The 21622-nt window shown below is 48.5% G+C and overlaps 2 protein-coding genes across 7 annotated transcripts; both read right to left on the bottom strand.

Moving 5' to 3' along the window:
- Nucleotides 1–3112: 3112 nt before the first annotated feature.
- Nucleotides 3113–4713, bottom strand: LOC123119079 (inactive protein RESTRICTED TEV MOVEMENT 2). 2 transcript variants are annotated; one of them, XM_044538750.1, is made up of 3 exons: nucleotides 4271–4713; nucleotides 3963–4155; nucleotides 3113–3821 (listed from the first exon to the last, which is right to left on the bottom strand). In XM_044538750.1, the coding sequence occupies exons 2-3, from the start codon at nucleotides 4063–4065 to the stop codon at nucleotides 3268–3270; spliced, it is 657 nt and encodes a 218-aa protein (XP_044394685.1). In that variant the 5' UTR covers nucleotides 4066–4155; nucleotides 4271–4713; the 3' UTR covers nucleotides 3113–3267. The 2 variants fall into 2 exon arrangements, with proteins under 2 accessions (XP_044394685.1, XP_044394693.1); XM_044538758.1 differs by having other exon boundaries at nucleotides 3963–4713.
- A 344-nt stretch (nucleotides 4714–5057) lies between these two features.
- LOC123119061 (soluble starch synthase 2-1, chloroplastic/amyloplastic) lies at nucleotides 5058–18712 on the bottom strand. 5 transcript variants are annotated; one of them, XM_044538724.1, is made up of 10 exons: nucleotides 18346–18712; nucleotides 17858–18091; nucleotides 16457–16729; nucleotides 16249–16369; nucleotides 14019–14083; nucleotides 7914–7991; nucleotides 7717–7836; nucleotides 7540–7584; nucleotides 7174–7347; nucleotides 5058–6548 (listed from the first exon to the last, which is right to left on the bottom strand). In XM_044538724.1, exons 1-10 carry the CDS (start codon nucleotides 18517–18519, stop codon nucleotides 5592–5594), a joined length of 2241 nt encoding a protein of 746 aa, XP_044394659.1. In that variant the 5' UTR covers nucleotides 18520–18712; the 3' UTR covers nucleotides 5058–5591. The 5 variants fall into 5 exon arrangements, with proteins under 5 accessions (XP_044394659.1, XP_044394652.1, XP_044394666.1 ...); XM_044538717.1 differs by having other exon boundaries at nucleotides 7540–7602; nucleotides 7726–7836; XM_044538731.1 differs by having other exon boundaries at nucleotides 7540–7602; nucleotides 7726–7836; nucleotides 16457–16720.
- Nucleotides 18713–21622: the final 2910 nt, after the last annotated feature.

Raw genomic sequence — 21622 nt, 5'->3', positions numbered from 1 at the left:
CCTGGTGACAGCCGAAGAACTCCTGCTACAAGAAAACAAGGTGTTGGAGTTTGTTGTCGGTGAAGAGCGCGTTGATCTTGGCCCACACGTCACAGGCATCGTCGTCCTCGGCGACAACCGTGTGGAAGATGTCCTTCGAGACTGTCTAGTAGAACCATCGGATGATCGTGGCATCAATGGCGGACCACTCCGGATCGCCGCGCATGTACGCGCTGTCCACGGAACCGTCGATGTGCTCGGTGAGATAATACTCACAGAAGATGAGGTTGAAGTAGGTCTTCCACACGTAGTACGACGTGCTAGAGCTGTCGAGACGGATCGGGACCTGTGCCTCGATGTTGAGGTCACGGATGGCGGCGGCGGAGGGCTCGGGACCGGCAAAAGGGGTTCGACGAGCGGGTGGTGGAGGAGCCCGGGGAGAAATCCATGGGAGCGATGGCGGTGGTGAAGGACGGCGGCTAGGGTTAGGGTTTTGTGGAGGAGGGAGAAAAGAGGGCGGCAGCGTCAGGGAGATGCGGCTGCAGCGTCTGTGCGGCGGGTGAGGGCAGCGGCGGCAAGGCGGCGGCACGACGCGAGAGGTAGCGCGGGTGGCACGCGTCAGAGGGGTGGTGCACGCGCGGGAGGAGGGAGGCACGTGGCAGGGTAAGCGGAAGCGGGCGGCACGGGGCGGCGACGGTGCGGGGAGGGAGAGGCGCGACGGCGGCGGCGGCACGAGGGAGTGGCACGGCGGTGGTGGCGGCTTCGCCCTAGGTCAGGACCTTCATAGATGATACCATGTAGATGGGAAAGTTTGCAATACAATTGACTTGTATTGATGGGGTTCTGGTGCACGTATATATAATTACAGGGAAGACCTCTACTTCAACTATACAAAACTAGGAGGTAGGTCACAACTCCAAAATACATGCAACACAAAATACATACTCAACGTCTCTACCTCCAAAGCTCCCAGTCAACAAGCATGCCCCTATGACCTTGCCCAAGAATGTTGATGGATCCAACCTAAGGCATCTTTATTATTCCGAAAGATCCAACTTGAGGCATATGAATGGAAAGGGTAAGAAAATTTAAAAAAATGATACAAATTAGGCCCGAAAAACCAGCAATAGCCCATTTTGCAAGTTATTGGTCCATCCTTGTCATGTTCTACAATTTTCGTCTAAACTGTTACCCAAGCATACACAGAAGGGTTTACATACTAATTTTCACTGAAAAATGGCGAACCAACCTATAGTTGGATGGTTAGAGGAACTGTGGTATTCCTAATCCGCCAGTGTTGAAATCTCATAGGGATAGGATAAAGGTGTAATAGGTCTTTGGCTTTTCTTTCCATGTTCCTTGTCCAGCTAGTAGTTTAGGTTAAGGTTTTTTAGTTGTTGTTGGTGCGAAGCTTTTTCTTCGAGTTTGTCTTTTGGGCTTTGATTGTTTTATAAATTTGTCCATCTGGACGTAGTCGATGGAGCTGCGGCGTAGATTACTGTCGTCTCCTTGGGCGATGAGGTTAGGGTTTCTCATCGTGTGACAAGATTTGGTGTCATGTGCTTTAGAACTATTCAAGGGTCCAACGTCAATGACTGCGGCTCTAGGGAGCTGGTCCTTAGGGGGCCTGCACAATGACTTTTTGGTTGTCACCGACGAGGTCAAACCAACTCTGGTAGGAGAGCGGTGACTGCGGCGTGTCGGCACCTCGTTCTAGCGATGGTACTGGTCATTCGATGGTCTCGTAATTTTGATGTAATTTTGTTGCATGTTTTGAGGTGTTTTGTATTTTCAATGAACTTTGATAGAAGATCTGGATTCTTTTCGTAAATAAAACATGACTAAACATGGAAGCAACTAAAACTCGCCACAAATTAACCATGATTTTGGCAAAGGCCGGATGGCATTTGAGGGAAGACGCACGAGTGCAGCCGTAATGGCCGCCGTGTCTCTCTCAGCGCAATCTGTAAATGTGCGCACGCATATGAGTATGACGGTGGCCCATGCACAGTGGCTACATCACCGACTCATCCATAACCCATTCCACCCAAACTCGGCCCGCGCGATTCAGACGTTCCAGATCAACCGCCGTAGCGTGGTTGCTCCCCTGCGCCGTGTGTGCGACAATGGCGCTGGCCGTCGGTCACGAACACGAAAACTCGTCGCCGCCGCCGCGGGCGTCGAGCGTGGGCGCACAGGCGCCGGCCGTGTCGTCGTCGGCAGGCTCCTCCCCCTCCGCGTCCTCCTCGATCTCCTCGCTCGGCGACGGGGTCGGGCTGCAGACGGTGCCTCTTCAGCGCAGCCGGTCCGCCTCGCCCAAGTGCTTCGGCGCGCTCGGCGGCAAGGAGAAGAAGAAGGCCGCGCCCAAGGGCGACGTGGTTTCGGCATCGCCGTCCACGGAGAACAGGAAGGGGCACCGACAGCGAAAGAACCGGCGGCCGCCGCCAGCCGGTGATGCATCCGTGTCGGGCTCCTCCAGCCCCGCTTCCTCAACTGCCTCCTCCTCTGTCGGGGATCAGCTCGGGTTCAGAACGTCTCATCAGCCGCCGTGCTTCGGCAGCAAGCTGCCGCGGAGCTCCAATACCAGCAATGCCCGCGCGCGCTCGCCGGGGAAGCAGGAGGAGACGAAGGGCGGCGGTGTAGGCGGCTACCTGCGCGAGATCTCCAGGCAGCTGAGGCGGGGCGCCGCGGAGAAACCGCCGACGCCGACGCCGAGGATAGCCTGCACCGGCGGAGGGCGGAAGCACGGGAACGCCATCGCGTCACAAGAAGAAATGCGGGCTTTCGTTATTGCGAGTGCCAGAATCATCGAAAGAAATGAGCCGCCCGTGTTGCCATTAGGTTTATTCTGACAAATAAACTGTCTTCCCTAAAAAGGACAAATAATTTGTTCAGGTGTTTGCTTTTGAACTCTACTTTGAACCTCAAAGCAGAATTATGATGGTGATTTGAGGGCTGTAAATTTATAAATAGCCAACAAGGAGAAATGATTCCGATTCTTATTAAAGTTTAGAATGTTGTATTGTGGTGCAGGATTTGATTTATACTAGAGCAGAGGATTTGTTATAAGAGTGCTTATATAGAGAGAGGTGAGTACATGTTGGTACCAGATTAAGGAAGCCGTCATGATTCATCATGAATCTTAAGCAGCTGTAGTTTAGGTTTAGGATACAATTGAGTCAACCCGAGCATCGCTTAGCACTATCGCACTTGCACAACGTTTTGGCGCCAAATCGTTTAGGCTCATCGCTCATCTGACGTCGAGTAGTCAACGCTTCTTGCCTCAGCTCATGGGCCGAAGCTGTACCTGACGTAGATACCAAGGCTAAACAGGACGAGCACCGCGCCAACCACGGTGGTCACAAGCTTTCTCCGTTCAGGGAGGTAGCTGTATCCGCGGCCTGACGACGTCGCCGGCGACTCCACTCCCCGGACGCCGTCGGCAGGGGTACCTTGTCCTTGATCAAGGCGGCCACTATCTTGTCCTTGATCGAGGCGGGCACTATCTTTGACCGCGTCGGCCCCGCGCTCCTCCGCCGGCTGTTTCTGCACGTTCTCGTCTTCCTTGTCTCCTGCTCCAACGCCGGAAGCATCAGCCTTGGCCGCCGGGGGCACCTGCTTACCAGAGACGTCGCCGACCGCGGTCCTTAGCCCGGGCATGGTGACCCGCACGACGCCGCCCTCGAACCTCGCGTGGATGCCCTTGAGGTCGCAGCCGTCGGGCACGCGGAACTCGAGGCGGAAGCGGCTCCAGCGGTTGCCCGCGACGGCGCGCTCGCCGCGCACGACCACTAGCCCGTGGCTGCGGACCAGCTGCACCCTGATGTGCTCCTTCTTGTACCCTGCAATCGGCACATCGTACTAACTAAATCAACACAAGCTGATCCATGATCCCGGCATATGATATAACAACTCATGCGATGCGGCTGAAGAAGTCAGCAAAGAAGAGGTACTAATATATGTAGGGGGGTTGCGGTGCGTGCCTGCGGCGGTGAGATCGACGGAGAGGGTGTGGGTCGCCGGCTCGGTGACCATGTTGTGCGGCGGCACGAAGTCCTCGTACGCGCGGCCTGCGATGGCGGCCATGGCTGATTTCTGCTGAATAACTTGTTGCGTCTCTGAGGAATGTAGCTGGCGAGTATGCGGTACTTGGTTGCAGAGGCTACGTGCCTACACCTACATTTATATGGTTGCACACGTGAGCTGCCGTGTCCTGGAGGCGGGGGAGGAAGAAACCCTTTCACAGAAGACAAGGAACTTGTCAGGTGAAGCACTCTGGTGGTGGTGATACCTTGTATCCTGTTCTGGACCACTTCTTCTCCGGCATCTCCTATGGGTTTGCCAACACGCACGATCGCTGCATGCGACGATTGGACGGACATCCCTCGACTGAAACATGCATGTCCCGAGACGCAAGCCACCGGCTGACCCTGACCCTGACCCTGACCCTGATCGGCATTATTACAGACTCAAGCATGGTATGCAGCATCGCGAAACCCAGACCAACGGGAAACGAAAAACTAATATATATAGTACTCCCTCCGTCCGAAAATACTTGTCATCAAAATGGATAAAAAGGATGTATCTAGGACGCGGAGGAATTGATCCCGGGCACCAGTGATCCCGGATGAACAGTAAAATCCGAAAAAATAGTAAAAAAATTCAAAAAAATCTGAATTTTTTTGTCAAGAAACTTTGATGTTTTTTCTACATGCGTGCCAATTTTCGTGATGAAATGACATTTGTGGAGGTGTCAACAAAAAAAACAAAATCATGCTCCAAAAAAACTGTTTTTGGAAGCATTTTTGAGCATCGATTTTGTTTTTTTTTGCTGAGACCTACATGAATGTCATTTTGTCATGAAAATTTGTACGCATGTGAAAAATATGTCAATGTTTGTTGCCAAAAAAATTCAGATTTTTTTGAACTTTTTAAATATTCTTTTTGTTTGTACTGTAGCAAAGGGTGCCTGTGAGCTCGAGCTCACAATAGCACTTTCGGTGTATCTAAACATATTTTAGTTCTAGATATATCTCTTTTTATCCATTTTGATTTTTTATCCATTTTGATGACAACTATTTTCGGACAGAGGGAGTACGTAGTAATTACATGGACCGCTCAAAGCCAGGTAACCTCATGCTACAACTGTCTATTTACATGACTTTGCTCTAAGAAATGACCAACCCAACAGCGAACTCCTAGACGGGATGTACAACCCAGCTATCAATCAATCAAATAAACCAAGCAATGATTCCCGAGCTAGCTGGTAGGTACTCTACTGAGCTAAATGAAGCATCTAACTGAGCTCATCCTGTGGAAACAGAGGCGGCTTCAGAAATGCATCCTTCAAAAGGGAGGATGTTTGCCGCTGCCCGCTGAATCTTCTATGTGCCGCTTAAACCTCCTCCAAAGAAACACCTCTTCAGCAGCTTTCGTCTAGGAAGTAGGCTAACAGTTGCACTGTTGAGAATGGCTTGGGCTCTTACAGGAAAGATTTCGTCTTCCAGTTTCAACCAACATGCTCAACTTGGGATACTGGGCCAACACACATCAAGAGCGTCTTCCAGTCTGTGAATGACAACCATCAGTAAGCTCTTGGATCCACTCCCCAGTCACCACTGATACTTGGCAGCAACAAGAACCTCCTCATAGCGTTTAGCAGCAGTGTCCCAGCTTAGGTCCTGCATCATCCCTCTCCTCCGGAGTCCCTCCCAGCTAGACTTGTAGTTCCTGTACGTGTTCAGGCAGTGCCCCAGCGCATCGATCATCCTGTTTGCTTCCGCATTTTCAAAAGTCCAACCAACCCCAGCCTCCTCATATGGATTGTAGTGCTGGACGGTGTCTCGAAGGCCACCCACCGCATGCACCACGGGCACGGTCCCATACATCATTGCATAGAGCTGGTTCAACCCGCAAGGCTCGAACCTTGACGGCATCAACAGTATATCAGCTCCTGCGGTCATACGATGAGCCAGCCTGACAGAGAAACCAACCCAACCCCTAACTCTGTCGTAGTGCTGGCTTTCAAGCCTCCTCAATGTGTCTTCGAGGTCTTGCCTCCCGGTACCCAGCAGTATTACCTGTACATCTTGACCAGCTATCCATGTCATTGCTTCTGCTATCAAGTCTATGCCTTTTTGATTGTCTAGCCGTCCGATGAAAGCAATCACAGGAACATCCCCACGAACCGGGAGACCAAGTTCTTTCTGCAATGCCGCTTTACACTGTGCTTTACCTGTTTCAACAGTTTCCAGAGAATAGTTGCTGTATCCATCTGATTTCAGGTGGACATCACACCTAGGATTCCAATCAGTGGTATCGATACCATTTACAATGCCTTGGAATTTCCAATCACTTTCGTTAATGATCCCATGAAGGCCCCAACCACCTTCAGTCGTTTTGAGCTCCCATGCATAACCATGGCTAACAGTAAGTAAACGGTCCGCAGCTTTAATCCCAGCAGCAAATATGTTTAGATGATCACCTCCAAATGGGTCATGATGTTTAAAAAGGTCCATGTAGTTACTGGGCAAATCCAGGTAACTGAAATCGTCCAAGGGGCCACGGCCCTGGAACAGAAATTAAAGTGACAACATAAGCTAACTGATACTATGTTTGATAGAGAACAATTGTAACACCAAAGCAACAAACAGACTAGGATTACAAATTTACACTATAGAACTACCCAAGGCTGGAAACAGAAGAAATTATAATGACAGCATACGCTAACTGATACTGTTGCCGTCATCTGTAACTGTAAGGAACTACATTTATGAAGACAATGTACAATAACTGATACGTTGTGCTCTCCAGTAAAAAACGTCTTTTCTGGATCCTCGTGTGGATAGGATGTTCTCCCTCTGAGTGATCTAAACACTCTTATATTGTTTACGGAGGGAGTACTGTTTTGCTATATGAGTGACTATTTTTTAAATTTCTCCATTATTGAATAACTATGTATATATTGTTTGTGAATTTGCAAAATTAAAGCTCATAAGAGCATTCCAGAAACCATGCCCATCTTGATGACATCCACGGAATGCTCATTTCCATGTAAAATCCACGGAATACATAGCAAAAGAGTGGGACAAATACTGAAATAGTCCCTCCATAAACTAATATAAACGCTCTTATATTAGTTTACAGAGGGAGTACATATCAGATAAAAGTGAGATTAAGGGGAAGAAACGTTACCTGATGTGCTATATTGTGTATCACAAGGACAGAGCGGGCATATATCATGAAACCATTGTCACGATAATAAGCCTTCAAATAAACAGGCAGTAATGCAGTGTGCCAGTCATTTGCTATGAATACAAGATTTCCATCACCGTAGCAAAAACCACCACATGGAACACACCATGGAGCCTAGATCAAGGTCATTACGTTTTCTATTAGCATATTGAGGAAGAAAGATGCCAATCATAGAAAAAGCAGAGCAAAACAATGTTAATGTACATGTTAAGTGTTTGTGTACTTATTTCCATGAAATAAATGTACATGTTCTTATGGATTGTCCGTGCCTGGAGAGAGAAATGGCTTAGTCGCAAGAGAATTTACCTCTACAGCTGCTTTGCACAATAAGATCATTCGTTTCAAGATATCCTGCAGAAAAAAATTGACCTACTCGTCTCAATAATAAGCAACCCCAAAAGGCAAAGACAACTGGCTGCTACAACATAAATATCATCTCAGCTTTTGCAAATATGCAATTTAGTATAGTAAGCAGAATATTACATTACTTACTGTTCGGTCTCCACCATAAATTTCACTCTCAACATTGTGGAAGATAGGATTGTCGATAAACACAAAATCCACGCCATCTATGTATGCATGATGATATTTTACCTCCATATCCTGTACAAAGAACATGTTTTCAAAAGGAACTATTACTATCACAAGATAAAGCTATTACGAACAAGAGAGGAAAGCACCTGCCCTGCGACCTGGTACCTCTTTGGTTCTCCTATTTGGTGAGGTTCTTCATAGTTCCCATACATTGGTACTATCGCCTGCAAATGTATACATGTAAACAAGTTACCAAAGGTGCAACTGAAAGGTAGTCTATTTAGCATTCAAGTACTTCCACCCCGCGATCAAGCGGCTCAGCCGCCGAAGGTGACTTGCGACACGGTACCAACCCGTAGCAGGGCCTTTCCCCACATCCTTTGGTCACCGTATCCTGGCTGTGTTGTGTCACTATGGTCCTGTCCTGCGTCTCCTTGGTGGGTGGTCGACTGTGCCAGCAGGGCTGCCCAGCGGAGCATCCAGCAGGGATCAACAGGTGGCCCAGATCTGTGTGGCCACTGCTCCATCAGATCTGGCCGGCGTCTTGCCCCCATGCTGCCGGGCACCTCTTCGGCCTGACAGCTGCAGGCAGCTAGCTGGAGGCGGCAGGCAGCAGCGGCCTGTTGGTGGTGCTGCAGGTGACTCCCCTGTCCTTAGACGTGACTGTGCTAATCCCTTCTCTACGACGGTGGACAACTTCAGCAAGCTGCTTCCCTGTCTCTGCCCTGACCCGCTCACCTGCTCCCTCCCCGATGGACATGGTGGCGTTGGTGGTCTTTTGTGGTCGGCGATCAAGAGCCAGGGTGAAATCCTTGCCCAGCCACAACCATTGGTGATGATGGCTAGCAAAACTGAGCGGCGACGGCGGCGCCACAGCGTCGTTCTCCTGGAGGCGCCGTTGTGGTAGCCAGTGGAGCCCTCCAATGTAGCGCATGAGACAAGAGCCCTCTTGTAACAAGATGCACCTTCTTTTCTGGAAGCTCATCTCCTAAGAACCTTCTGGTTAAGCGTGCTTGGCTGAGAGCAATATGGGGATGGATGACTGACTTGGAAGTTTCCCAGGGCGCGTACGAGTGAGGACAAAATGTGCCGGAAAGACTCGTGTTGGTCTGTGGGCTAATCCTGAGCCTAATGATAGTCGGGAGTAATGACTACCAGCCCAAGGGTGGTGTTACAAAATGGTATCAGAGACGACCCTCGTGGTTACACAGGCGTGTGTGGGTTAGGGGCGCGGGCATGTGGCGCATGGCACGTATGGGCCCCTCAAGGCGCACGACATGGCACAGTACCGGCACTGAACGCATGGGCGTGTTGGTGCAGAGCAACCCATGGACATCACCATGGACCCTACACCAACACCCCAAGTGCCAAGTGGACCGATGACTAGAGCACGCGCACGTGCCATTGAAACCGAGGTGAACTCGCTCCTCTTTGAACTACCTCTACATTCATATGAGACATGGCTACTACCTCTCAACCGGAGACCCTATGTACCAAGGACGCGACCATGGAGAAGCAAGGAAACAAGGCCAAGCCATGGCAGAAGAGAAGCAAGAAAACGAAGAAAAGGCTGCCCCTGCTTTGCAGCCGGACGACCGGACTGCTACCCCGATGTACGGGCTAAACCCGGACGAAAGGATCACCTGGATAGCCATCCGGCCTCAGCCCGGCCAACTGGCTTGGCATCAGAAGACTCGGCCGTCAATCCGGACGTCCGCGTTGCTATCCGGACGTCCGGCACCTGGAGCGTGCCCTTCACCCAGCCAGCCCGACCTCGCACCTGCTTCAGCACCTGGATGTCCGGCTTTTGCACCCCGGACAGTCCAGCATGAGTCCGGACATCCGGCCCCTGCCTGCATGCAGCCCGGCCCAAGAGGCCTTGTATCCATCTCATGTCCGATGAAATGGTTTCCACGCATGTCCAAGTAAAAGTGTATTAACGTACTTCAAATGTAATTGACAGGAGTTTATAAGGGGATCGAGACGCTCAGAAAATGTAAAATTAGGTGGTGTTTGGTTGAAAGGTCTTTATTCACATCATGCTTGCTTACTGTGAACGGGATACATGACCAATTGTTTGGTTATGTTACCCCATAACCACAATAAATATATTAGGAATAAACCACAGTGCACACAAAGAGGGATGTATTCCAATTACATTACCCTATTTGAGTTAATTCCTTACCTGCTACCCACTGTTTGTTTACATGATCATTTCTCAGTGCAACTGAAATAGCCACTCTGTACTGACTCAGCGTTTAGGCCATCTAAGCTGCAGTACATTTTGACATATGCCAACAAGTTGTGTTGTGCAGCTTGCTAGTGCTTCAAGCTAATCCATGCCTCGGGAGGGGGGGGGGGGGGGGGGGGTAGTGTACAAGTGATGCTAGATGTGCCACAACTATTTGAATACATTATTCTTTTTGTTAAGAGTTAATTCCATTTTTTACGCCTAAGTTTGATATTTTTGACAGAATTTACCCTGTTTAAGATAAAAATCTTCCATTTTACTCCATTTAACCATGTTGCTGCTACTGTTTAACCCTTTACAAAAATTGAGTTCTGACAAGTCGAACTCATATATCACTGATTATGTGACATGCCATATACTTTAAACGTCTTATATTTGTTTACAGAGGAAGTACTATCCAAGCCTTGTCTCGCCGACCACAAACTGAACATGGCCGCCTGCTGCGGCCCATGTGGCCTGCGTCGGCACGGCATGGCCCCCGCACACAGTACAGGGTAAGGCGCCCCCAACCACCGCCCCGGCTTCTTCCCACTACCACCGCCGTCAACTAGAGCAGCGCATCGCTGGACCGAAATGAGGCCGGCCAGCCCTCCATTGTCATCAACCCGCATGTGGCAATGTCGCGTACATCTTCGTGTGTGTTCCTTGAGTTTCCCAGCGATAAATCAATCAGCTAGCATTGCCTAGCCAGTCTTGCTACGTACTTGAGCCAGCCTCTAGGGAGACTCGGTCAAGTTTCTATGCACATGCTTTGCCTTGTGTACTTGCATACGGCCGGAAAGTACTTGTGAGCTGCGTAAACACACATAGCCCGGCGATAGAGAGGAAGGCGACCAAGATAGCGACGATGAGGTGACCTATATGGCTATATTACATACAGCCCTAGCCCACGACATCTGGCTGCCCCACCGTCGTGTCTCGCCAGCGGATAATCTGGCCCTCACGGCCCCGTTCTCCGAGGCTGAGGTTTGGGCTGCCATTAAGGGCATGAATCCATCGTCGGCTCATGGCCCCGATGGCCTCCCAGTGAAGTTCTTCCAGACCTTCTGGGAGGTGATTAAACCTTGAGGTGATGGCCCTCTTCGAAGAGTTCTATGTTGGGTCCATCGACCTTACCAGGCTGAACTTTGGGATTATCACCCTTATTCCCAAAATAACTGGAGCATCGGATATCCGCCAGTTCCGCCCGATCACGGTGATCATGTCATCTTTCGCATCCTTGCGAAGGGGTACGCCATTAGGGTGGCCCCAATTGCGGACCGGATCACTCACCCGGATCAGTCGGCTTTCATCCAGGGCCGGTATATCCTGGATGGAGTCCTAGTGTTTCACGAAACACTCCATGAGGTGCACACCAAACACCTCAAGGCAGTTTTCCTGAAACTCGACTTCCACAAGGCCTAAAACACGGTCAGTTGGCCCTTCCTTTCCTTCGGGAATGCTTGCTCCGGAAGGGATTCGACGATAGATGGGTAACCCGCGTGATGCAAATGGTCTCCTCGGGTCGAACGGCGGTGAACATAAACGGCAAGATTGGCCCCTACTTCCCCACATTCTGTGGGGTCCGGCAAGGCGATCCCTTCTCTCCGTTTCTCTTCAACGTGATTGTTGATGCGCTAGCGGCCATCCTTGATAAGGCCAAAGCGGCTGGGCATATTAGGGGCATTGTCCCGCACCTGGTAGGCGGGAATGGGATTTCCCTTCTCCAATACGCGGATGACACCATTATAATGGTGGAAGGCTCAGCGAACGACATCATGAACTTGAAGTTCCTCCTGCTATGCTTTCAGCAGATGTCTGGCCTCAGGATCAACTTCGATAAGAGTGCGGTCATGGTTTTGGGTTACCCCCAAGACGAACGTCAGAGCATCGCGGACCGCCTCAACTGCCAGCTTGGGTGCTTCCCCACAACATATTTGGGGATCCCCATTAGTGACACGAGGCTCACAGTGGCCGAGCTGCGCCCCACGGTGGGGAAGCTTCAGCACCGCATTGAACCTTGGCAGGGCCGCTGGCTCTCTAAGGCCGCCCGGACGGTGCTCATTAACTCGTCCCTCTCCAGCTTGCTCCTATTCATCATGAGTTTCTACAGCCTTCCTGAGACGCTGCACCATGAGATTGCCACAGTCCAGGGACGCTTCTCTGGGTTGGCGAGGGCGACAAGCAGAAGTACCACATGGTTAGGTGGTCGGAGATCTGTAAACCTCGCGAACAGGGCGGTCTCGGGATCATGTCCTCCAAGCACATGAACATAGCTCTCCTGACTAAGTGGTTGTGGAGGATTGCGAACGGAGAGGGTGGCTTGTGGCTGCGCATCATCCAGCAGAAATACCTCCGTGGTCAGCCACTCGCCTTCTGCCAGCGGTCTGGTGGGTCCCAGTTCTGGCAATCAGTCATACAGCTCCTTCCAGTCCTCCGCATCGGCACCTCCATCGCGGTTGGATCTGGCACCGCCACGCTGTTCTGGTTCGATAGATGGGCTGGAGACTCCCCCTTCGCGGCTCGATTCCCTGACCTGTTCTCCATCGCGGTAGATCCGCGGATTTCGGTTGCGGTGGCCCTTATTGACTTAGGGCACCTTGCCTTCCGGCGACATTTGGACCGGCGGAAACTGATGCGTGGCAGGACCTGCTCGACTGCATTGCTTTGCACGAGCCGGATCTGGAGATAGGAGAGGACCGCACCAGGTGGCGGCTAGAGCCATTTGGACAATTCTCCTCTAAATCTCTCTACCAGGCGATTGTTCCTTCGTCGGGCCACGAAGCTCTCACCACCATCTGGGCGATCCGGCTCCCCTTGAAGATTAGGATCTTCTTGTGGCAATGGATTCGCGGCCGCCTACCTTCTGGCGTTGAGGTCCTGAAGCGCAACGGCCCTAGGGATGGGCGGTGCCCGCTCTGCGGGCCTGAAGAGGACACGAACCATATCTTCTTCACCTGCGTGTCCGCGCAGTTCCTCTGGAGCTGTTTCCGCGAATTAGTGGGTGGAAGCTGGGACCACAACAACTTCCTCGCTCTCTTTGCCGAACTTCAGGCATTACCACCCGCATCTCGCCACATTAGGTGGCTGACCATCGGTGTGCTTGCCTGGACGCTGTGGACCATTAGGAATAAGCTTGTGATTCAGCATGTCCCTCTTCGTCGCGCTACTGACGCTTTGTTCAAATGGTCTGGTTTCTTGCAGCTTTGGCGGCCGCTTAGCCGCTCCAGGGAGAGAGATGCCATCACCTCCATCATCACCCAGCTTCGCGCGATGGCTCTCCGGATGGCTCCTCCGCTTCCCCCACCACCTCCAGAGCCGGATTAGATTCTCTCTACCTCGCCGCCACCGCCGTTCCGTGTTGTGCGTGCCTCTTGTCTGTGTTGGGCTTGTTTTGCTGTGCCCACAGCTGAACCTTGTGTAGTGTTTGTGAGCGTGTTGTTGGACCTTGCCTGCAGTGGCGTTGTGTGTGTGTGTTGTGCGGATGGTACCTTGTTGACTTTGTGCTCGGTGGTTTGCTTTATTTATAAAGTGGGGCGAAAGCCTTTTTGGGTATTACATATATCATCTTCGCCATATAAACAATGATATGTATGTGACTTGTGAAAGCGCTAGAAGATTTAAAAGGGTAAAAACTAGCAGGAGTTTGGTTAAATGGAATAATTTCTCTTAAATGGGGTAAAATCTGTCACAAACCTGAAACTTAGGGGTAAAATATGGAATTTACTCGTATGTTAATGACTCATTTTCATTGAAGACCAAATCAAATGATTGCCACAACTGATTACTCATGAAATATTTATTCATTCAAGTTTTACTAGGCACAAACATCATGATACCTAGGTCATTCGGCGACATAATTTTTGAATTTTAGGTCATCTACTGGATTAATATGCTACTTCATGAACGTTAAGCAGCATCTGCTTATCTTCCATGTTGACTTGCGGCATTTACCAACTGTTAGCAGCTTAGTTGAGTCTCTATTTACAATATCATCATAAGACGGCTTATAGAAACATACCATGACACGATGACCTCTCTTTGACAAAGCCTTCGGCAAAGCTCCAGCAACATCCCCAAGTCCACCTGCAGGAGATTAAAAACATGGTCACAGCTCCCTTAGCAAGCCATTAGAAACGAAAATTAGCAGTGTCTTCAGGTTTGAAATCATGTGCGGCTATGTAATACTTATTACTCCCTCCGTCTCATAATGTAAGATGTTACTACAACCAATACACTCATATATTGGTTGTAATAACATCTTATATTATGGGACGGAGGGAGTATATTATAGAGCAATGAAATTTGTGCTCACTCTTCTGATTACCAAACTGATTTTCAGCTTAATGATAACATCTGCACAGATTTCGTACAACCTCCAAAAAATAGAAACAAAACAATGTGTACTAACAATTAGCAGAAGCTAACCCCTTTTTTTTGCAAAGAAAGCCCTTTAAGATATTTATGTTAAAACCTCATAAGCCTTTACAGAGTCAGTTTCAGTGAAGTAGAGAAACATGGACAGCTATAGATTTCAACAGAAGGCATGGATGGACCATCTAACTTGTTAAATACTTCTGAATTTATCTTGTAGGAGAAGTAAGCATGCATAGAGCTCAAGAGATGAATCGGGAACTTATGGCTCAGGATGGGTGCCAAACTCAAGAATGAGGCACCACTTGGGAGTACGGTATCATTTGATGAAGCTCCTTCAACTTTTTTTTGAAGGGGCTATCAAATAACTGAAAAATCCTCTTTAGAATGGCAACAACAAACTTGCCATATATGGAAAATGTTCTGCATAATTAACTTATTGCACAGCTTAGCCCACCCAGGCAGAGCTCAAACTCAACTAACGGGTAATAAATAGATACATCATTAGATGAAAAACTGAAATGTAGTTCTACTTAAGTGCAAGCAACATGGGCCTGTGATGTTATTGGTGTAGGAGTTGAGCAATCGGACATGTTGGATGCTTTTCTAAATATCCAATTCCAAGGTATAGCATGCATGCTCCTTTTACCAAGAGGAGAAGACTATACAGATATAAGGATCTGCTGGGCATCCAAGTAGATCACATCCAAACAAAATCTGCCGTGCCTTGCTTTCTGTGAACACCTACTCAATGACTGAGAAACTTTGTTTTTTTCATGTCTGACTCGACTATGAGGACAGTGCAGCCAATGCTCCGGGCGACAGCCTGACAGGAACAAATATCTAATTCGTCTAGTTATGAAGGAAAAAGTTTTGTAGAAACCGTGACTCTTCTAAACATTACATGATGATAAATAAATTCATTCCTATGGTTAAATCCATGCTAATGCTTGGTGTACTAAGCGGGGAGTACCTACAAGCTACTAGCGCGATTTTTTCTAAGATGACAGAGCCAGCCAGAAAGTAGCCAAGCTTGCTTCCAATTTTGTAGATTAGACAACAAACTGTAGGGAAGACCCTGACAAGAATAAAAGATTCTATAGTGATCCATTCGAATAGGTCTCAGGTGATGCTGCTCCGACGGCAAAACGTTATCAAGACTACAGCAGCCATTAAATAGTGGCGATGAGTCAACGGCCCCTTTTCCGCTATGATGTGCTATTTAAAATAGTAGTAGGCCAGTAGCTAGTAGGTGTGGGGGCGTGCGTGTGTGTGTGTTCTTCTTGTTCCTTCAGGTATCACTGCAGTTGTCTTGATGAGCGATAGGATAACTTAGTATTCATGCACACATACCCTCCGTGTTTCTCCTATTCTTCCTCAATTATAGCTGTTACCAGTAACTACAGATGTGAACACACATATAACTTGAATAGGTAACACTCGTGGAAATATTAAGGTGAGAAAAAAAAGGGCAGCCTGGTGCACGTAGCTCCCGCTTGCACAAGGTCTGGGGAAGGGTCCAACCACTTTGGGTCTTTTTTTTTGATAAAGGGCGAACCACCCACTTTGGGTCTATAGTACGCAGCCTTTCCCTACATTTCTGCAAGAGGCTAAAATATATAACCTCCAATATGTAAACCAGAAGAAACTAGAGGATCAAATATATAACCTCCAATATGTAAACCAGAACATTTTGCACAAAAAGGGAAATTATACACCCCTGAGAAATACTTAATTAGCACCGGGAATATAACCAAAAGGTGTATTATGTTTGGGCCACATTCTCCAGTTCTCCATCCTAGAGGTGCTAAGTTTGAATCTGGACTTATACAAATAGAAAAGCTTGAAAAAATGAAGATTTATTAAATCGTTCTTGCCTGTTTTCGACCAAGGAGCACATTCTGCAGCTACCAATATGATATTCATAACATCTACAGCAGCCGAAGAAGATGAATTGTCATTTATTTCCTCAGTAACTGAGTGTCCCTTTTCATAATCCTGCTCCATGCCATTAACAGATTGTGGTTCATATACGTTAGGAGCAGCACTAGAGAAAGTTTTGTACAGATAGTGAACATAGCTGACCTTGCTTCCATTAACATCAGTGTTGGAAAGTTTGCCTTCTAAACTTCCATAGTATTCATGCTGGCCACTAATAGATTCTCCATGAGTTGAACGGATTTCGGATTTCTGTGAACGCCTGTCAAGGTACATCTGAAGATCATAGCCAATCTCTTTGCCCTCTGAAACTGCATCCGAGCTTGAAAAGGGACTACCACTGAATGGCTCTTGCCCATTATGAATGGCGCTGGCCTCAATAACAGAGATGAGCTTCTTCTTTTCTGATATCTGAATAAGCTGGCAGTGTATTACAATTCAATCCATGATGGTTCCACAAATTATAAATTACACCATAGATCAATGAGCTCCACATAGTATGGTTTTAATTCAAGTAGATAAACAGTAAGACATACATAATTGTAATGTGGATTCCATATCATTCATGCAAACATAAATGTAAGAGCACTAATAATTCCAGAAATGGGCTAATGATGAGCATGGATAGTTAAAAAGTGCACTGCAAGGTTATTCACAAAGATATTGTGCGTCCCAATCTGTAACCAATATGCATTCAGACACGTTTCCGATTCCAGCAAGAGTGTTAAATTGACACCTTACGCAGTAGATTCTGCGCAACTTCTGAAAAAGTAAGGTTGGCGGGTTTGCTACTTTTCCAAAACCAACATTAGCTGGTTTGGCACTTCATATACTCGGTCTTATTCCAGGTTTTCAAAATACATGAATTCCATGGCTTTTCCCTCATATTTAATTATAGGATCATCCTTTCTTATTTCCTTCTAAAGGTGGTGGTGCAAATTACTCATTGGTAACACAGACCCTGTTAGGCTGTTACCACCAGCTACCCCTGACAACCATGTTCCTCAGAATTGTAACCATTCCAGTTGTGCACAAACCATTGCTTAGAATGCACATGCAGTTCAGTCTAGCATTCGAAATTCAGGCTAAAAAGAGTTACTAGTTCAACTTCCGGGAGGCACGGCGGACAACAAGAGTATGCCATTTTGACTTAACTTGGAGGTCTAGCATTTTTCAGTGTAATTGAGGAGCTTAATGGGTGATCCACGGACTAAAAGTAAGACATAGTTTAGGAAGTTCATATCCGCATTTATCATTTTAACAGAAGCATCCCGTATATGTACCTAAAAGACATTTATATATGAAGGAAGGTCATGCGATGTGATAATGCTATGTCCTTAACAAAATTCACTAGGCAGTTTAGTCTCACTAATCGTTGTAGCCGTGCCATGAGCTGGATTAGAGCTTCAGACAGAAATGTTGGGTAACAATATTTTTCAAAAGGTGAATAGTAACATTTTTTAAAGGATATAAAGTGTAAGTGACCCGCCAGATGAGAGCATGAAGAGAAATGCATTTGATTCGAGAAACGAAACGTGCAAACGATACCTGGTCAAGTAGATCTCTGTGCATCGCCAGCACCTCTCTGCTCTTCCGGATAGTGGCGCGGAGGGCCTCATTGGAAACACGGACTCCGTTGCCGTCGTCGTCGACATCCTCGCCAACTTGATTCACAGCATCGTCATGTGCCCCAGCGGCGCATAAACCCTTTGTCGGCCCCCTTTTAGTCCAACCCCGGGGCACCGCCGGCCACCCATAGACACCATTGACGCAAAACCTCACCTACGAAACACGCAGTGAACAGGACAGGAAATCAGCACCCCCACAGGAAAATAGCAAGAGATATGAATGAAGTCCATCAAGGAAAAACTGCGATGCGGCACCGATCGCATCAATCTTGAACACAGTGAACAGCTAGGGTTGACCCGAGTCGTAAATCGGCTGTCAAAGCAGACGGATAGCAACAAAATGACTAAGAAGCTCTGGAAAACGCGTTCCAAGCGAATAGGAGGAGGAGGAGGAGAGGCGATGCTCACGGGTCGGGCGGCCGCTGGGCGGCGGCGGGGGAGTCGAACAGACGGGCGCTGGAGTCGGCCGTGGCAGCGGCAGGAGGAGGAGGGGGAAGCCGCGGCGGTAGGACGGGGAGAAGCGCCGTGGCGAAGCAGAGCCGCGGGGGGCGGGGCGAAGAAAGAGGAGGAGGTGGCCGCCATTGGAAGACTCCTTCCACTGGAAGGCTCCCACTCACTGCCAGCGTGCTGCTGCTCGGTGCTGATCCGAATTTCCGGGTGTGAGGTGAGGGGGGAGACTCGAGAAGAAGGCGGTGGGGTCGGAGGTTTCTCTGGTTCACTAGCTGCTACTCGTGTTTGGACTCACTTTGGACTTTGGAGTTGGGTTTTGTTTCCCTTGATTTGGTCTTTCTCCTAGCATTCGCAGCTGCTGAGTCGCCGGTCACGAGTAGTCCTCGCCATCTCAAGACCCGGCCCTGTCGGCTCACCCAGGCCCGGCCCTAAAATCCAGGGCCTAGGTCCGATGGGCTTGCCCATGGGCCGGGCTTGGGCCTGAGTTTTAAGCCCACCAGTAGGGCCTGGACGGGCTTGGGCTTGGCATATTAGCATTTTAAAGAAGAGGTCCGGCCACGGCTCTAAGCCCTAAGGGCTTTCTAGGGCTTTTTACCAGATGGGCCGGGCTTGGGTTTGAAAAGTAGATCCAGTGATAGGGTCTGGGAGGACCTGGGCCTCAGTTTTTTGCCGTGGGCTTTTTCAGGCCCGGCCCAAGCCCGGCCCGGCCTGGCCCATGGCCAGATATAGTCACGAGTACGAGGGCGCCACCAACGTGTGGCGTGCGTGCATCTCACGATTCCTTCTACGTCCGTCCTCGTTTATTGGCGTTCCTAATATTTTATGTCAAATTTTGATCATGAATTTAATTAACAAAATATTAATGCATGTCGAAAAAAATAGAATCATTGAAAAGTATGTTCAGATATGAATCCAGAGATATAAGTTTTGATGACATGCATTAATATCTTGTTAGTTAAATCTTTTTTTGCGAATATCTTGTCAGTTAAATCTATGGTCAAATTTTGATACAAAATACGAAGAGAACCAATAAACCAGGAGGAAGGTAGTAAAACTTTTCGCATTTCTTTCCGAGGCGGGGAGAAAAGTATTCTCATAGCAGAGTAGGGTGTTTTGGCGACGAGGCTCCATGGAGCCCTTTATTTAAAACAAAATATATTCAAACTTTCTTATTTGAAAAAGTCTGAAAACAATCATGCAATATACAAAGACGAAATGTATACGTGTGTACAAATTCAAGATGAAATATCTTGAAATGCGACCTGTGCAAAATGGATAAATTTCTCGATTTTGAGGATGAATAGTATCATGTGAAAAGCCCTAGATTTGTTTTTTCTTTCACAGCTCTGATTTGAAAATATTTTCTATTAAAAATTTGTGCACATGTACGTTATGCCTCCATGTATATCTGTATTTTAGAATTTTTTAAAATGTTAAAAATATGAGTTTTGATGAATTTTGAATTTTGCAAAAGGAGGCCTCCAGGAAGCTCGGCCTCCAAAAGCATTTTTTTCTCTCAGAGCAAGTATATACAAGTTGACCATAAGAAATACCACATTAGATTTTTACCTGGTTGAAGGAAAGAGAAAAGACGCGGACTATAAACTTACAACTGGTTGTAGCACGTGCTTCAACAACTTTTGTGAGGAAAAAAGGTGGACCACGTATTAATGACATAGCATACAAATATGAATCACTATTGTATTAGCGGGCTATTGACTTCATATATCTCATTGTAGGGTGTACTACTAACCATGCTCTTACGATAAAGAATAAAACTCTCTTCCCAAGGCTGGTTGATCATTTCTGTTCACATAATTGTTCTTTTCGATTCTGTCATTGGATGTTCTCCAAAAGATATAGTTTAAGGCATTTCTTCCGGCAAGCATGGTCGCCGCCGCACCCTGTTGTTGCTGGACAAGTGCATGTTCACTAACACTCTAGATCATGTGTCGATAACAAGGCATTGCTGCCTCATCCACCTGCCCGGCAGTGGCGGAGCTACATGCACAGCTCTAGGGGGGCCAGGACAAGAAATACCTCTGGAATTTTGTTCTCATGCCCAAATTTAGCTCTACTCTTCATTGAATTTTCGTTGGGTTGGGCAGGCCATAGCCTGGTTTGGCCCAGCCATAGCTTCGTCACTGCTACTCTGGGTAACCCTAATGGGGATATTGAGGCACTTGCGCTGCAAACCCAGGCACCGCCTGTCAGACGTCCTGCATCGCCACTCCATGGCACACATGTGATGCACGTGCATGTGCTACCTGAGGGGCATAGGGCCATACAAGGAAATCCCGCTCCCGCGATCGAAGCTATGGAGACTGATGGGTGCATTTCGCATGTCTCCCTTCACGTTGGTGATGGAACCATTTTGGGGGACGGTATGAGTGCACCTCACGTGTCAAACCAAGTGTCGTTGGCGTCGCTCGTGTCATTGCGCCCGAGGTATCGGTCCCTGAGTTGGCCACTCTGGCTCTAGGGCCCGTGATGTTGACTGCCAGCCCAGGCCCAGGTGAGCGCCAAACTCCTCGCGCCCTAGGCGACGTGGCCACTCTAGTGCTTGCTCATACAAGTGTGGCCCTCGAGATGGCAGCCCCTTTCATGGGCCACTGGCAGCCATTGATGATCTGGCTAGGAGGGCTTAAGGAGCCCATCTGCCATCCTACCAAAGTAGACAGCTTCTCGCCCCCACTGCCCACGACATGGCCGCCACTCTCTGGTTTCCAGCCCACGCGGTGGCAGGCGCCTCGCAACCAAGACCGCAACGATGCTCAACATCGTCGCCAAGGCACAACAGCTGATCTTGGAGAAGCTTGCGATCTCTGTGAAGTGGGACGACACCATGGCATGCTATGAGGAGGCATTTTCATCACTAGCGGAAGTCCGGGTTGGTGCCCTCATGGTGTTGCCTTGTGCAAAGGCTAAGGTGAGCGTAGCTAGTGGAGAGGTAGTTGCCCAAGCGTAAGGGTGTGATGTATACTTGTTGCTATGTTGATTATGTTCCTTTATGGATAGCTACGCAATGCTAATCTCGAATGTGCACAGACTGAATATCCAGCACGTAGAGGTATGGACCGTCGATTGGTGTGATTGCATAATGCATCCCTTATTTGCTTTCAAGAACTAAAGATGATGGATGTTGATGCCAGAGTCATCATGGAGTCATGTAGTGCTTCTTATGATTCTTTTGTGTGTAACTAGCTGATGGTACAAGGGGGTAAATGTGGTTGCA

The sequence above is a fragment of the Triticum aestivum genome, chromosome 1B, assembly GCF_018294505.1.
Source record: "Triticum aestivum cultivar Chinese Spring chromosome 1B, IWGSC CS RefSeq v2.1, whole genome shotgun sequence".
NCBI lineage: Eukaryota > Viridiplantae > Streptophyta > Magnoliopsida > Poales > Poaceae > Triticum > Triticum aestivum.
This window is presented reverse-complemented; position numbering and strand designations above follow the sequence as displayed.